Here is a 16,624-nt window from a genome sequence, read left to right on the forward strand (position 1 = left end):
AATTTTTGTAATATTTTAATCATTTAATTCTTTTTCATTTGCAAAGATATTTGCATATTGCTGTGCATCCTGTGTGTATTAAGCAATGTGTACGTGTTTAAGGTGCACAACTAACGCATTCTGCCCTGGACTTTAGACCAGCTTTCTTCTGATCAATTGCACAGTCTATTTTAGTTCCTCAAAATAGCAACACACCAACAATGCACTTTAACGCCTCCTTTCTAGACTGGAACAACCATAAGTCCACAAAGAGGCGCAATTGGATTTATAAACAACATGGCACAAATTGGGAAAATTAGGGTTGCGTTGGTCTGAAAATAGCAACAAATCATGCCAAACACATCTTGCGCCTTATTGCGCCCGGTGTATGATAGGGCCCTAAATCTCTAGATTCAAAGATTTGCACAGTAGTTCAAAGGCCATTACTGTGGCCATCAACTGAACTTTTCAGTCACAGGATGAGGAACTGGTCTTGCCCAATGTTTTATTAGTGTTGTCAGTTTATCAAAGTCATTTATCAAAGTTCATATCATGTTACTAAGTAATTACTTCAGAACCATAAAAAGTAAGTTTTAAAAAACATTTTTAAGCCCAAGTTCCCTTACCTCTGCCTTGTTGACAAGATCTACCCATAAAAAATGGACAAAAAATAAAGCAAACCTATAATTTAGCATTTCTGAACTATGTCAAATGCACTAGTTTAATTCACTTTTAAATGATGCAACCATATGTTGCAATGCACCTGGATGACTTTAGAAGGGGTAAACATTTCGGATGCCATTAGCAGCAATCAAATGAAATGCCACTTGCTTTGTTTCCATTCACCTATTTTATGCGCATTTTGCATATGCGCATAAAAACCGGTTGATGGAAACGCCATGATGCGCATACATTTTGAAAATGCGCATAAAAAACTTATGCGCATAACTGAGTAGGATAAACTTTTTATTCGATGAGAAAAGATGCGCATAAACTATCATAGAAACACTTTTACCACACAAATTTCAGTATGCGCATTAAAAAAGGTCATGTGATTTTGTTATAAGAGATCATGTGATGATGAAAATGTCCGTAAATAGACAAACCAGCAGGCTGAGCACATTGTAAAACATCTGAACTGTTGTTTTGGTCATTCTAAAACACCTTATCGTTAAAGTATTAATGTTATTATATTATTAATGTCCTCCAGAATCAAGAGCGTCTGTGCTCCGCGTCTGACACCTTCAAACGCCACCGTGCGTTCACTGCGTGTCAGGATTGCCTTCTGGCAAGAAGTGCAAGTCATTTATTAGATGAAGAAAAGATTGATGCCGCTTCTCTTACCACAGTAAATTAAGTTTTTACTGTTGATTTTTGGCGCCAGTTAATCAGGAAGTGATGATTTTGTTCGCTTTGACTCGTTTCACTTTTAAAACGCTGCTTTATTCGCACATCTTTAATGCGATATTCCAGTTTTGCGCATAAAGTTCATTCGCATTTTTGGATGGAAGCATAGCTACTGTAAACTAAAAAACTATGGTAAAATAATTTTCAATGATCTTTGCATTACATTAATATTTTATAAATGAGCTGTAATAAAATAATAATAATAACAACTACAACAACAATAACAAACATTCTAAAACATCATAACTTCACTCAGTAGTGGTAATTTTGGTTTAACATATTGTATATTTGTATCATATTTTGCAGCCCCAGTTCACAATGTTATAAGAAGGCAAACTGCTGCTTGCAGCTGGATGTTATTATTGTGGTTTAGGGCCTGATCTCGCCAAACACATTATTTGAGGTGAGATGGACATTTTTGGGTGCTGTTTATGTGCCCTGGGTGCCTTGCTAGTGCACATTGTTATTTTATAGGTGAACAATTAATCCATTCAAGTAGTACACTGAAAAAAAAGTTTGATTAGTAATCATCAGTCAAAGTCTGACCACACTTCTCAGTTGACATAAGCTTGATGGCTTCAGCCACAGTATTCGTAACCCTTTCCCAGGGTGCAAATTTCAGGAGGGTTTGGGGGGGGGGGGGGGGGGGGGGTTGCACTGGGAACAATGCACTGTGATCAGATCTGATCATATGATTTGCCACATATGATTTGCCACTTAAAGGTAAAAAAAGATTGCTAAAATGAATTTAAAACATTATTCTGCTTGTAGACTACTAGGTAGCATTTTATAAATGAGCTGTAATATAATTCTGCAAATAATAATAATAACAACTACAACAACAATAATAAAACTAAACACACTAAAACAATGTAATATAATTCAGCAATTGTAATGGTAATTTTGTGCCATATATTCCAGCATTAATGTCAATGTCATAAATTTTATTTATATAGCACTATTTAACACAACCAGAGGTTGACCAATGTGCTGCACAGTACAAATCAAAATGGATAAAAAACCAAATGTATATATAAAATTATTGCTAAAACAGACAATTTCACTGAGTAAATGTCAAATCAAAGAGGTAAGTTTTCAACCTATAGATTTAAAAACAAACAGGGATGAAACAGATCTGATACAGAGGGGCAGAGCATTCCACAACCTAGGACCAGCTACTGCGAAAGCATGGTCACCTCTTTCAGCCGCATTTCAGCCTCGACTTAGGAATGCATAACAGTCTCTCGTTAGATGACCGAAGAGACCGACCAGGCTGATGCTCAATTAAAATGTCTGACAGATAAGAAGTTGCCAGGCCATTTAGAGATTTAAAAACCAAGAGAAACATTTTAAAAGTGACTCGATAGTGCACAGGCAGCCAGTGCAGAGAGCGTAAAACTGGTGTAATGTGGTCATGTTTCTTGGTACCTGTTAAAAGCTTTGCAGCAGCATTTTGAACTAATTGTAACCAGGATAAGGTTTTCTGACTAATCCCAAAGTATAATGAGTTACAATAGTCCAATCTAGTGGTAATAAAAGCATGGATTATTTTTTTAAAGTTTTTTCTGGATATAATAGATTTGACTGTTTTAAAAGTCGAAGCTGAAAGAAGCAGGATTTGACCACTGCATTTATCTGTTTGACAAAGCTCAAGCCATCATCTAGAATAACACCCAGGTTTTTTTACCCAGGGCTTCAAAGAAAATTGTATTTATTTATTTTTTCTAGATTAACTATCGGTGCTCTGGAAGAGTTTGATGGGCCGAACAAAGTCATTTCACTCTTACTTTCATTAAATCTAGAAAGTTAAAGGACAACCAGTCTTTCACATCTGACAAGCATAGCATAAGGGTCTTTAGCCCATTTAAACTTTGTTTTAAAGGCAGGTAGATTTGGGTGTCATCCGCATAACAGTAAAAAGACAGACCATGTTTTCGAAAAATAGAGCCCAGAGGAAGCATATATAAGGAGAAAAGAATAGGGGCGAAAATAGATCCCTGGGGAATACCACATGACAAATGTGCTGCGTCAGATGAATGTTTTCCAATAGTGACTAAAACTGCGATTGAACAGATAGGATTTAAACCAATCCAGGGCACTTCCTTTTATCCCCACAACATGCTCTAAGCAGGCCAACAAGATGGCATGATCTACTGTGTCAAATGCAGCACTCGGATCTAACAGCACAAGCACCGCACAGTCCCCAACATCACCAGTAAGCAAAATATCATTTAAAACCTTTACAAGCGCTATCTCGGTTGAATGATACTTTTTGAAACCTGACTGAAAGACCTCAAAAATGTTGTGATCATCTAAAAATCTTTGCAGCTGCTGCAATACTACTTTTTCTAAGATCTTTGTGATAAAAGACAGATTTGAAATGGGTCTATAATTGGCTAAAACAGATGGATTTAAGTTAGGTTGCTTCAGCAGAGGTTTTACAGTGGCAAGTTTTAAAACATCAGGTACATTACCAGTTTTAAAACATTGATTTATTAAAGCTACAATAAAAGGACCTACTGTGTCAAAAACTGGCTTCAAGAAATATGGTGGAAGAGCATCAGTGGAAGAACCAAACAGCTTTAATTGACACACTATTTCTTTAAGCTGTGTAAAAGAAATTTGTTCAAACTGGCTGAAGACAGTAGAGCACACCGAACACTGAACAAAAGGATCAAATTCACATCAATTCACAAAGTTAAAGGAAGGCGAACTGCTGCTTGTTGTGGTAGCTTAGAGCCCAATCACACTAAACACATTGAGTACGTTTACATGGACAAAAATAATTCAATTTTAACATGATTAAGACAATACTCTGATTAAGAATATTTTATTGTATAGCATAAATACAGTTAAGTGTATATTATGTTAGAAACAAATTAGCTCAATAGTTTTACCATGAACCCAAAAAGTTACTTAAAGAGTTTCATAATTTTGCAATTCACATTTCCTATGCAGTATGAGGAGGAGGAAAGGTGTTTCTGAAGATAAAAGATCATGGTGCAATGGGAAATAGTGAAAATGCAAAAATTATTAAATTGTTCTGATAAAAACAACTAATATGTGCAGATTCATTCTAGCGGGGTCCAGACTTCTGTGGGAGAGTGTGTTGCAGAAGACCATTGCCTCAATTGTCCCTCTTTTTACATCCCAAAAAATATCCTTACTATAGTAAATATATATATATATATATATATATATATATATATATATATATAGTACGCCCAAAGTAGCATGCCAGGTATCAAGTTAATACAAAAGTAAAGTTATAAACAAGAGATTACATTATTCTGACTCAGGGCACAACCCCATGGATTTTACTTAAAGTATTAGTCAGATTAGATTTTTTATTTGCCTGCCAAGCATTCACTGGCCTTGCCTAATTAAATAAATAAATGCAGTTATAGCTTTCATTGTAACTGACTTATCTAGCCTCATAATATCAACATTTTAGATACTTGTCTAATTTCACAATTGCCAATTTACAGTCTTTTTTTTTTTATAAATATTGATTTAAAACCTCAATGGAGTGACTCCAGTGTCTTCCTTTTTTTGTTGAACCTCAGCACTGAACAAAATGATCCATAATCCAAAATGATCCACAGAGGGACAACACAATAAACCAGTGCCAGGCCGAAGTGGCAAAACCCTGACAATAGCAGAAAGTTTACAGTTATTATCTCCATACATCTTGCAGAAATCCACCGCATCTTCTGGTTCACAATGGTGTTGGAACCAAGGTTATTTAAATAAATGATAACTAAAATCAAGACTGAAACTATTGGTCAAAAAAAATTAGGTTACTGAAATAAAATAAATTCACAATAAAGTAAAAACTGACGTTAACAACAGTCACTGAAAAAGGACCTGGAATAAAATAATGATTATCAAAAATAATAGTGGTTTTCAGAATTATTAAGCACTCTTTCTGCGGAGAATATAACCTGCAGCTGTTTAGAGAAGTGCTTTTTTAGTGTGTTTAACTATCGTCACCTTAAAATTATAATGCTCTATCTGTGTATGAGTTATTCATATGTTCTTATTAAATGACAACTTATTTACATTATGTGATTTTTTTTTTTTTGTAAGTTGTTTACATTATAAGACTTTTTATTTGAAAAAAACAAAATGGTTTTATCTACAAAGTCGAAGTCTAGCTTGGCTCTAAAAGGTTCTTGGCATTTCAAATGCATGCACCAATCAGGATCAGCTTTCTTTGTCATTTCACCAGACTGCTCTTTTGACAGCAGGAAAGACCAGAAAAAAACACAAAATCATAGTCCACTACATAATGCCGCACCACAAAAAAATGAGAAGAAACCTGAAACTGAAAAGATGTGTGTAAATGTGATGATTTAGAATCATTTGTTGACATTGAGATGAAATGTTAAAATTTACATTGGTGAAAAAAATATTTTTATTTGTGTATATATCGTCAGTGGAACATTTTCAATGTTTATTAAACCCATTTGCTCATTTTCTTTTTTTAAAATTAATATTAAACCTTGAAGGGCAAATACTTAAATACTTATCATAAATATGATTCAATAATTCATATGAAGCGTATAATTCAATAAATATTACCATATTAATTACATAAAATAACAGCTGCGCTGGACAAAATATTTAGCACAGCATTGTATGCTTAATTTGAACAAGGAAAAATATTCATCCTAAAACATTAAATAAATGTTATAGAAAGCAAAAATGTAACTTTCTCAAACATCAACATATTGTTACGAAACCAATAATTATTTTTAATTAAATTAATAAGCAGACTTATTGTATTTCTTGAAAGTAATGTTTTAATTAATGATCTGCCAGATAGACCCTTATAATTCCAAGTGGAAAATGACTTTTAGAATCAGAAGGTTCTGTCTGCATTTGACCTGTTTTTTCTTTTTAACTCCAATTTTCAAATTTAAGAGAATTTTGATCATTTACATTAAGAGTACAATATAGGGTCTCTGTCATGTTAATGTATGAAAGAGAAATGTTACACACATATTGTTTGCTATATGGAATGTAAAAGCTCAATATCTCAAAATCAGTTAGAACGCAGACAGAACCTTATAATTCCAAGGTGACAATATGATGAAGTTTGTCTTAATTCGTCACGATTTTTAATGATTCATTTTACGTACTAAGAGGTTTGCACAAGAGTTAATCTTATAGAGTTAATAAGAGTTAAAGAGTTAATAGATAATCTGTGCAAACACAACATTTTGCTTTGATCAACATTTGGATGTGTCGATCAAAAAAAAAAATCCTCACTATTTACTCCTCCTCAAGTAGTTTCTTTATTTTAACACTGAAGATATTTTGAAGAAAACTGAAAACCTGTAACCATTGACTTCCATAGTAGGAATAACGAAAAGAATAGAATGCCTTTTATTGTCACTGTACACATATACAATGTACATTATATACGTGTGCAATGAGAATAAGTGTGTCTCACTACTCAGTGCAAACATGTATATGTATCCTTTCAATACAATCACACTGAACAACAAGTTACAGTAGAAATAACTGTAGACTGTAGACAGTAGTGCAAAAATGGCATGGGGGAGGGGGGTAGGGTGAGGTGGAGTAAACAGTTCTGAGTTAGAACGAGAAAGATATATATATAAGATGTACTATGTAAATGTAAAGTGATGATAATAATAATGCAAACTGGGGTATGGGGGTAGGGTGAGGTGGAGTAAACAATTCTGAGGTAGAACGAGAGAGATATATACAATATGTAATATGTAAATGTAAGATGATAATAATAGTGCAAAAATAGGGGATCAGAGGGGATGAGGGGGGTGAACAGTTCTGTGGCTGAATGAGAGATATACAGTTGAAGTCAGAATTATTATTATTATTTTTTTTCCCAAATGATGTTTAACAGAGCAAGGACATTTTCACAGTATGTCTGATAATATTTTTTCTTCCGGAGAAAGTCTTATTTGTTTAATTTCAGCTAGGATAAAAGCAGTTTTAAATTTTTTAAAAACCGTTTTATAGACAAAATTATTAGCCCCTTTAAGCTAATTTTTTTCGATAGTCTACCATCACTTACTTGATGCATACAATAATGCATACATACAGTACAATAACTTGCCTAGTAAGCCTAATTAACCTAGTTAAGCCTTTAAATGTCACTTAAGCTGTATAGAAGTGTCTTGAAAAATATCTAATAAGATATTATTTACTGTTATTATGGCAAAAATAAAAGAAATCAGTTATTAGAAATGAGTTATTAAAACTATTATGTTTAGAAATGTGTTGAAAAAAAATCTTCTCTACGTTAAACAGAAATTGAGGGAAAAAATAAACAGGGGGCAAATATATCAGGGGGGCTAATAATTGTGACTTCAACTGTATACACGATGTATATGATTAGATGTGTTTTACATGGAGTCCAGTCCATATGTGTGCATATGTGGGGTCAGCGCATGTGTAAGTTGAGGATGGTAATGTTTTTTGGGAAAAAGCTGTTTTGAATCTGCTTGTCCTTGTTCTGATGCACCTGTAGTGTCTTCCTGAGGGCAACAGGTCGAACAGTTCAGAAGCTGCATGAGAGCTGTTCTTTATGTTCTCAGCTATTCTCAAATACTATGGAAGTCAATGGTTACAGGTTTCAAGCACAATATCCCCTTTGTGTTCAACAGAAACTAACACCATTAATTAAACAAATTACAACTAAAGTGCACATTTTAAAATAGAAAATAAAAACTAATTGCTAATCTACTGTATAATAACCTTGGTTGGAACAGGGTGGCTGTTCTGTAACTATCCAGAACTCCACCTGTCTTGACTATCCATTGTAGCACAGCATTTGCCGGTACACAAAAATTAATCTATGCATTTATGAACTGTATACACCCACTGTACATGTTTCTCATTGTGAGCTTTGGCTAGGAGTGGCCGAAATGCAGCTTTAAATGAGAGCCTGAATATTGAAAGAGATGTACAGTTGAAGTCAGAATTATTAGCCGCCCTTTGAATTTTTCTTTTTTAAATATGTCCCAAATGATGTTAAACAGAATAAAGAAATGTTCACAGTATGTCTGATAATATTGTTCTTCTGGAGAAAGTCTTATTTGTTTTATTTTGGCTAAAATAAAAGCAGTTTTTCATTTTTTAAATGCCATTTTAAGTTCAAAATTATAAGCCCTTTAAAGATTTTTTTTGATTGTCTACAGAACAAACCATCGTCATACAATAACTTGCTTAATTACCCTATCCTGACTAGTTAACCTAATTAACCTAGTTAAGCCTTTAAATGTCACTTTAAGCTGTATAGAAGTGTCTTGAAAATATCTAGTAAAATATTATTTACTGTCATCATGACAAAGATAAAATAAATCAGTTATTAGAAATGTGTTATTAAAACTATTATGTTTAGAAATGTGTTGAACAAAATCTTCTCTTTGTTAAACAGAAATTGTGGGAAAAATAAACAGGGGGGCTAATAATTCAGGGGGGCTATTAATTCTGACTTCAATTGTATTTGTTTGAAATGTTGTAAAGTTTTTTTTGTGGCCAGAGATCAGCACTAGACGTAGATGCTCCTTATTAAATCATTCTTTCTTTTCTGTCTAGAGTTTCCGATGACTACATTGATCACTTCTACCACTTAATCATGACCCAGCTGAACCAAGAGCATGCCGAGATCCGTCTTTCTGCCTTTCAGATGGTCAATGAGGTTTTCAGCCGGTCGCATCACTTCAGAGTTCTTCTCATCACAAACTTTCAGGAGTTTCTGGAGCTTACAGTAGAAACTGATGCTGAGCAGCCATTGCCTCCACCCAAAGAGGTGGCAAGAAAACTGAGGACACTTGCCATTCAGACTGTCCAGTCATGGCACGCCATGTATGGAGAGGCGTATAAGAAACTGTCTTTGGGATATCACTTCCTTAAGCAGATTAAAAAGGTATTTATCAGGCTGTACCTGTTCTGTTATTATAGTATTCAGGTGACACCGGTTAGCACCCTGGAACACGCCATTGTTGTTATGTAATTAAAGGGATCATTTAAGAAAATTAAATCACCCAAAAATAAAATTTACTCACCATTTACTCATCCTCAAGTGGTTCCATACCTTTATTTGTTTCCTTTTCCTGTTGAACACAAAAGACAATTTTTTGAAAAATGTTAGAAACTTGTAACCATTGACTTGCATAATAGGAAAAACAAGTACTAGTACTATGGAAGTCAATGGTTACCGGTCTCCAACATTTTTCAAAAGATCATAGGTGCAAAAACTCTAATAGGTTTTTGACAGGTTGATGACAGAATTTTTATTTTTGGGTATATACTAAAAATAAAAATACTATTCCTTTAAAAAAGCAGAGTTTGGTAAACAGCTAAAATAATAATGTCTTAATTGCATTGTATTCCTTCATCAATGTGTAGTCAAATGTTTATTCACTATAATAATAATGTAAATTGCATTGCATTTGGTTTCTAGGTGGATTTTCAGGATGTTGAAGCTAGAACACTGGCTGAGAGAAAGAGACAAGAGGAGAAACAGAAGAGATTGGAAAGAATCTACAAAGAGAAGCTTGACAAGGCCAAACAAGAGATGGAAGGTAAACCGTTATGCTCACAAATGGCAGCTTTCTTGAAAATAGTTGAAAAGGTTTTCTTGAAAAGGTTGCAGCTAAATTTCTCTAAAATATTCTCAAAAATGTTATCATTTTGTGAGTCCTCCTTTGGCTCCTTGTCCACTTCAGGATTGAGTTATAATTCTATTATTTGTGTTGAAATGTTTACATAAACAGACATGTTTTCCATTTAATAAATGTAGATCAAGTATTGATAGTGTACAACATTGTTTCGTTTCCACACACTTTCACACATTTTCCTATTCTGAATCTGTGTCTGATTTATGGCATCCCTATAACCTTCCTAGAAGTTAAGGATATCGAAATCTTAATTTATTGAGATTTATTAGAATTTAATTTTATTTATTTTATTAATTTAATTACATTTTTTGAGACTTTCAATTTTTATAAGGTTCCTTTTACAGCATTGATGTTGTAATGCAATTCAAATATAATTAGTTAAATAGACTTAAGCGTCCATTTGGTTGTTGAAGCATTAAAAGAGACAAAGGACCGTTTAAATGCAGGCGCCATCATTGGCAGCAGGCTAGCACAGAAATTGCATTGAAAACACTGGGGTAAAATTAATTTCCATATTTTAAAGACATGACGGGGGAAAATATATTTTAATGCAGTTCTTCTTGTTTGGTCTTTATATCGTATCTCAGCCAGGCAGTGAAGAAAGAAATCCGATCTAAAACGCAGCAATTTTGTATGGAATGACAATACACCAGATACCCTGGGGATGGCTGACTGAAATTAAAAGTCTGTGTGCATATACCCCATTGTGGAATACTTTGCCTGTACAACTTAATGTGCTCTTTATGTGTTTTCAAATGTCTGCTTAATTTTTTTTATCTTTGCTTTTAACGAATGTTAGTTTGTTAGTTTTTATATGTTTGCCTATGATATTGCTTCAGCTGTTTTGAAAGTGATTTAAATATTAAAAGTAAGCTAAACTTAAGCAGAACCTATTTAGTTTAGTGGCTGCATTGATTTAAATCATATTTTTATGCCAGCAGTAGAATAGAAGTACTAGTTAAGTGACAAGAGAACATACAGTTAACTTTTTTAACAGTCTAGTGTAGAGGACGTGCAGTTCTTTTGATAACAGGCCTACCGTGTTTGTACCAGTATTATGAAGTCTGTGATATGAAAGTAAAAAAAAAATTTAAACAGTATAGTAATGTATTGTTTATGTTACCGTTTGTTTATGTTATAAATACAATAAATAACATTAGCTAATAGAACCTGATTGTAAAGTGTTATCTTAATTTGATACATTTACAATTAGTTTTTTTTTTATGTTATGTTTATTGCTATTATTCCACCTTTCTTCTAAAATTTAATGGCTAACAACAGTGGCAAGTGACCCAGTAATGCCACATCACAGTTCACGTGTGAAGCAGCTTTACAGTCACAGAGCCAATCCAGTGCAAGTGCAGTTATGAATTGTCCAAAATTATAATTAACTTCAGATTACTTGATGTGGTTCTATTGGCTTGATAGAAAACAATCTGCCTATTTGGCAAAATTACTGCTGATCAAAATTTGGAAGAAAGTTTAGTTAGTCTTCAGTACAGTATTAAATATCAGATCAGCTACTTGGCGAGGCACCTAAGCAAATATATTTAATGTGTTATACATAAACAGTTTTGAGTTTAGAGCGCATAACAGGCTCTTATTTATATTTTTGACTTTTAGAGATTACTATTCCATATACTTATATTCTATAAAAGTTAATATAATCCATAAGTATAATACAGTATACAATTTGACACCATAGGTATAGCAGTGAATATTATACATGTCTGTGGTGAGTGAGGCGTGAGTCACGGTGGTGTAAGTGAGATAATCAGATCTTTTGGGCCTCGTCTCATGGAGGAGCCCTGGAAGCAGGGGCAGATTTAGGGATTTGGGGGCCCTAAGCAATTCCAGCCAAGAGGCCCAAAAGTTTTAAAACGCACCTTTTGTACTTTATATTTTTATTTATTTTGCTGTTGTTGTTTTGTCTTACTCAATCTCATTTTCTACATTTTATCTTAATGCAAAATAATAATAACGTGTAAAGCATCTTGTAATATCTTGTGAAACTTTTGAAATGATTTATTTTCTTAATTAATTCACAACTGAAAGGAATAAATGAACTATTTCATTTTTAAAACTAAGATACTGAGGAAAAAGATACTGATTTGCCTGATGGACGGTCCAAGATTGAGGGGAGGGGACACAAATACAAAATTTTAGACCCTCACCATACGAAATATGAAAGAAAATATTGTTATATATAATTTATACTTATAGGTATTTATTTGGGGGCCTTTAGATTTTCTGGGGCCCTTAGTGGCCGCTAACCTTGCCTATTGGTTAAATCCACCCCTGCCTGGAGGCTAAAAGGAGAAGAATATAAAGCTCGGAAATATTATGTAACTGTTCAGTTTGTTTTCTCGTCCGTTTGTTTTATTTAATTTTTTATTAAATTATTTTAAAGTGCGTTGGTTCTCCACCTCCTTGTTCCCAGTGGGCAGCTGGCCGTTAGATTTTTTTTACAATGTCAACAGTAGCAATCATTTAGTTTTGTCCTGAAAATGAAAACAAACTGTCCCCAGTTAGCCTTTGATGACCTCTTGTGGTTGGTCTTACTAGAATGCTAATGCTAACATGTGCAGTATGTTTTCGCTTTCTGTGGTTTACACTTCCATCACCAATTCTCAGATTCTCAGTTTATGTGGTTAAATGCATAGACATAACATACAGAAATAATGCTAAAGTAAACCTTTAAATATATGTGAGTATAAGGGTACAATCATGTATTTAAATTTTATGCCACATGCTTCCACAGCTCCACCAAGAATCAATATTCCCTGTTAAGCTGTGTTAAACAAATCATTTTTATGATGGTTAAACATCAAGGGACAGTTCACATGACACGTTGTAAAATAAATGAACAATATCCTGAAAAGGTAATCTCAAAAATAATGATGTAAAAAATCTACCTAAATATTGACCTCAATAAATCAGTAACTTCAATTAATAACTATTTGACTACAATGGCCTTGTCAGAAGTGTTTAATGATTTCAAAAGTCAAAATAGTCTTTACATTTCAGGCAAAGTAAAACGTTTAGACTAATACTATATGTACTGTGTTTAACACTTTATAACACTTTAGTTTAAGTAATGAGTAGGGCCAGACAGAATCTGTCTAACGAAAAACTTAATATATGAAATAACAAATAATACATTTTTAACTTTTATTTAATGTTTACAATGAAAATCCATTTAGATCCGCTTAAACAAAGCAAGTCCCTCGTAAAATATCTCTACTAAAAGACATATCACTTTACAAACTGTATTGTAAATAAATCATATGAACATTTTAATATTATTATATAAACAGTAATATTAGTGAAATTAGTTTAAACTGAATAATTATAAATTTACACACACTTACACAAGTAAACACATAGACTCAATGATGAGCTAAAAATCTGCGGAAATCTGTGGATATCTTTGCACGCAGATTGGGTGGGCCTAGTAATGAGTCACATCATTTGCTGCCACCTTACCTGCTATTAAGTTATTAAGATATTAACTATTAACTACCACTGATAAGCTATGATCTTATTTTACATCCCCAATCTTATTCAATACCGTACAGTAAACCTAAATACTACCTACCAACTATTAATGAGTCACTAATTAGTAGTTTAATGACTCAATACTGTACTTGAATCCACTAAGAAAATTGTTAAATACATTAAATAATCATAAAATGGTTTCATTATGTTAATAATATTAAGTTTTTTTGTTCTTTTACATATTAATAATTCGGTTATGATTAAAAAAGAAACATACAAATCAAACAGTAAAATGAATGTTCCTTAATAATAAATTATTTTAACCTGTTCGTCCGTAAGTGCAAGGTGTCTTTAGATATGAGTATACGATGTGAAGATATAAAAAAGACTTAAATGGCCTGTCGCATTTTTCTTGTTGTGTGTAGAATTTAGAAAATTTTACCTAAAATACTTTGCAATAAATGACAAAGTGATAAATGAAAGGCAAACACAAGGAACTTTTAAAAATAAAAAAAACTATGAGAATCAAATTCAAATCACTTAAGTATGAAATTACTTTAGTCAGTATAAAAAAGTTGTCATTATTAACAATGGTTCAAGATTAGCTAAAATACTTGCTTTGATTTCTCTTTCATTAAGAAATGACAACTGGGATTGAGGAAACCTTGACTGAGATGAACAACTGCATAAGACTGCTGGCAACCGATGACTTAAACCTGTTTGATGAAGACTCAGCAGTCGCCAACATCTCTACGACAGCCGAGGACCAATCTGACCAGCCCTGCTGCAGTAAAGACCTAAGCAATGAGCACAATGGAAAGATGGCAGAGAAGAAAACTGACAAAGAGCAAACAGATGAGTCTAGTGATGAGAGTGAAATGGAGGAAGTTCCTGATGAGGATGCATTTCTTCGCAGCACCGGCCTAATGTCTTACAGATATCAGCTGGAGTTGGACGTGTCCACAGGTGCATCGGTTCATATAGTCATTCTCATGATATGTGTCAGTTTACAGCATGTCACGGAGGTTGAGTTCAGATTGGGAACTTGTGTGAATAACCATCTGAATTGTGTCTGCAGATTTAAAAGTGAGAGAGACGGAAGAGAATGAGGCATTAGTAAACACGGTGAGGGATCTTCATAGACTTGTCACAACCAGACATCTGCCTTTGGTGCAGTCATGGGTCCAGGTAATGCTCTAAAGAATGGTTTATTTCCAAATGAAAAATCTGTGATTGATTCAGAGGGAAATGTTTAGCTGAATTCCCAGATATTCTTTCCCTCAACTTTTTGGTGCATGTTCAATATTTTGCCAATGAAAATAATTTTGAGAGGAGACTGATGGGACTGTAAAAAAATTCCGTTATTCTACGCGTTTTTCCAGCTGCTGGGGTTACAGAAATTTACTGTAAAATAACAGACATTAAAAAACTAAAATTACTGGTAAATTTCTGTAATTTAACGTCTGTTATTTTATAGTAAATTTCTGTAATTTGATGGCCGTTTATATTTATTTTTCCAGGCACCCATCTGCCGGAAAAAAATGTAAAATAATGGATTTTTTTTACAATGTGGATATTGTTATACATAAACAGTGACTTCATCAGTATGCAATATTACTGATTACATTAATTTTACATAAATTAACACAGATACAACGCTTTTTAAAAACCACTGAAAAAAAAGTATATTTTTCAATCTAATATTTGACTATCATAAATTATTAATCTTTTCTGAAGAAATGTTTAGCTGTGTGTGGGCGAGGGAATCTATTTGCATAAGATGAAAGAAAATCACCATGAAATAATCACCATTCTTTTTTTTTTATCTTAATTGTTTATTTTCTGATTACATGTTTAATAGGGTTAGAGCAAGGGAATCTATTATTCACCAAATATAACGACCCCAATATCAAAATTGTGTGTTGATCGTACTTCATCCATCAAGTTGAAAATAAAAGGTTGAATTAAGCCCAGTCTTTGATGTAGTCAAATTGAATTAAGCCCAGTCTTAAATATTATGGCTTAACTGTCTGTATCCACAATAGTCACATTGCAGGATTATAAAAGATAAGGATACATTTTTTTTTATTATTTATACAATGATGACCATGTTATTTTACATTTGATTGTTCAACTTCTGTACTTGAAAACGCTTAGACTCCACAGAAAACCATAAAGCACTGATTATTTATTTATTTTTGCTGGTAATTTATTATTTATGCAGAGTAAAAGAGTTGATCACCTCAGTCGATCTAAACAAATGAAATTTCTCCAATAAGAGCTATTCATATCCCAATATATATCGCAGCAAAACAAAATATCGCAATGTCAGATTTTTTCATTATCATGCAGCCCTACTAAATGCATTCTGGCCAGTGACATTTAGATTGTAAACGTGTCTTAAGAAAAGTGTGACACTAGATGGTTCACCCCAAAATGAAAACTTTCATTTCAACTTGTTTCATTTACTAATCCTCCACTTGTTTCAAAAATGTTTCATTTTTTGTCTTCATTTGAGCAAAAGCGAAGGTATATCTGCGTACTGAAGAATGCTGGAAAAAAACAGCCATTGACTTCCATAGTATCTTAATTTTTCATTCCAAATAGACGCTTATCAAAGTGCTGTACATAAAACAATGAGCAAAGGTTAACAGCCAGACACAAAACACATAAAACCAAACAAATAAAACTAAAACTGAACAATTTCTTTAAATAGGCCTCAAAAGCATGACTGTAAAAATATGTTTTAAACTTGATTTAAAAACAGCAAGAGATTGAGCTTGTCCGATGCACAGAAACAGCAGACCGTTCCAAAGCATTGGGGGTCAAAAAAATAAATAAAAACATTGGTGCTAGGCGAAGATTAGTCACATCCAAAAAAATAAATAAAAATCAGATACTGTGCTTAGCAAATATAAGTACACTCCTCATAAATCTATCTTTTAAATTCAGATTTTTAATAGTAAGCTATACAATATTACATTTGTGTTATAGAAAAATATTAAAAACAAATTTTTAAAAAAAGGAAAAATCAAGAGGATCAAAAATATTTACATTTTGCAGGT

The 16,624-nt window shown here is 33.1% G+C and overlaps 1 protein-coding gene across 1 annotated transcript in view; it reads left to right on the forward strand.

Moving 5' to 3' along the window:
• Positions 1-16,624, forward strand: part of uvssa (UV-stimulated scaffold protein A) — a 70,163-nt gene that overhangs the window by 13,041 nt on the left and 40,498 nt on the right. Inside the window, exons 3-6 of the mRNA XM_056472837.1 lie at positions 8,977-9,307; positions 9,845-9,965; positions 14,199-14,525; positions 14,638-14,747. Of these exons, the coding sequence (XP_056328812.1) occupies positions 8,977-9,307; positions 9,845-9,965; positions 14,199-14,525; positions 14,638-14,747 (889 nt within the window). The remainder of the gene's footprint in view (positions 1-8,976; positions 9,308-9,844; positions 9,966-14,198; positions 14,526-14,637; positions 14,748-16,624) is intronic.

The sequence above is a fragment of the Danio aesculapii genome, chromosome 14 (assembly GCF_903798145.1).
Source record: "Danio aesculapii chromosome 14, fDanAes4.1, whole genome shotgun sequence".
NCBI lineage: Eukaryota > Metazoa > Chordata > Actinopteri > Cypriniformes > Danionidae > Danio > Danio aesculapii.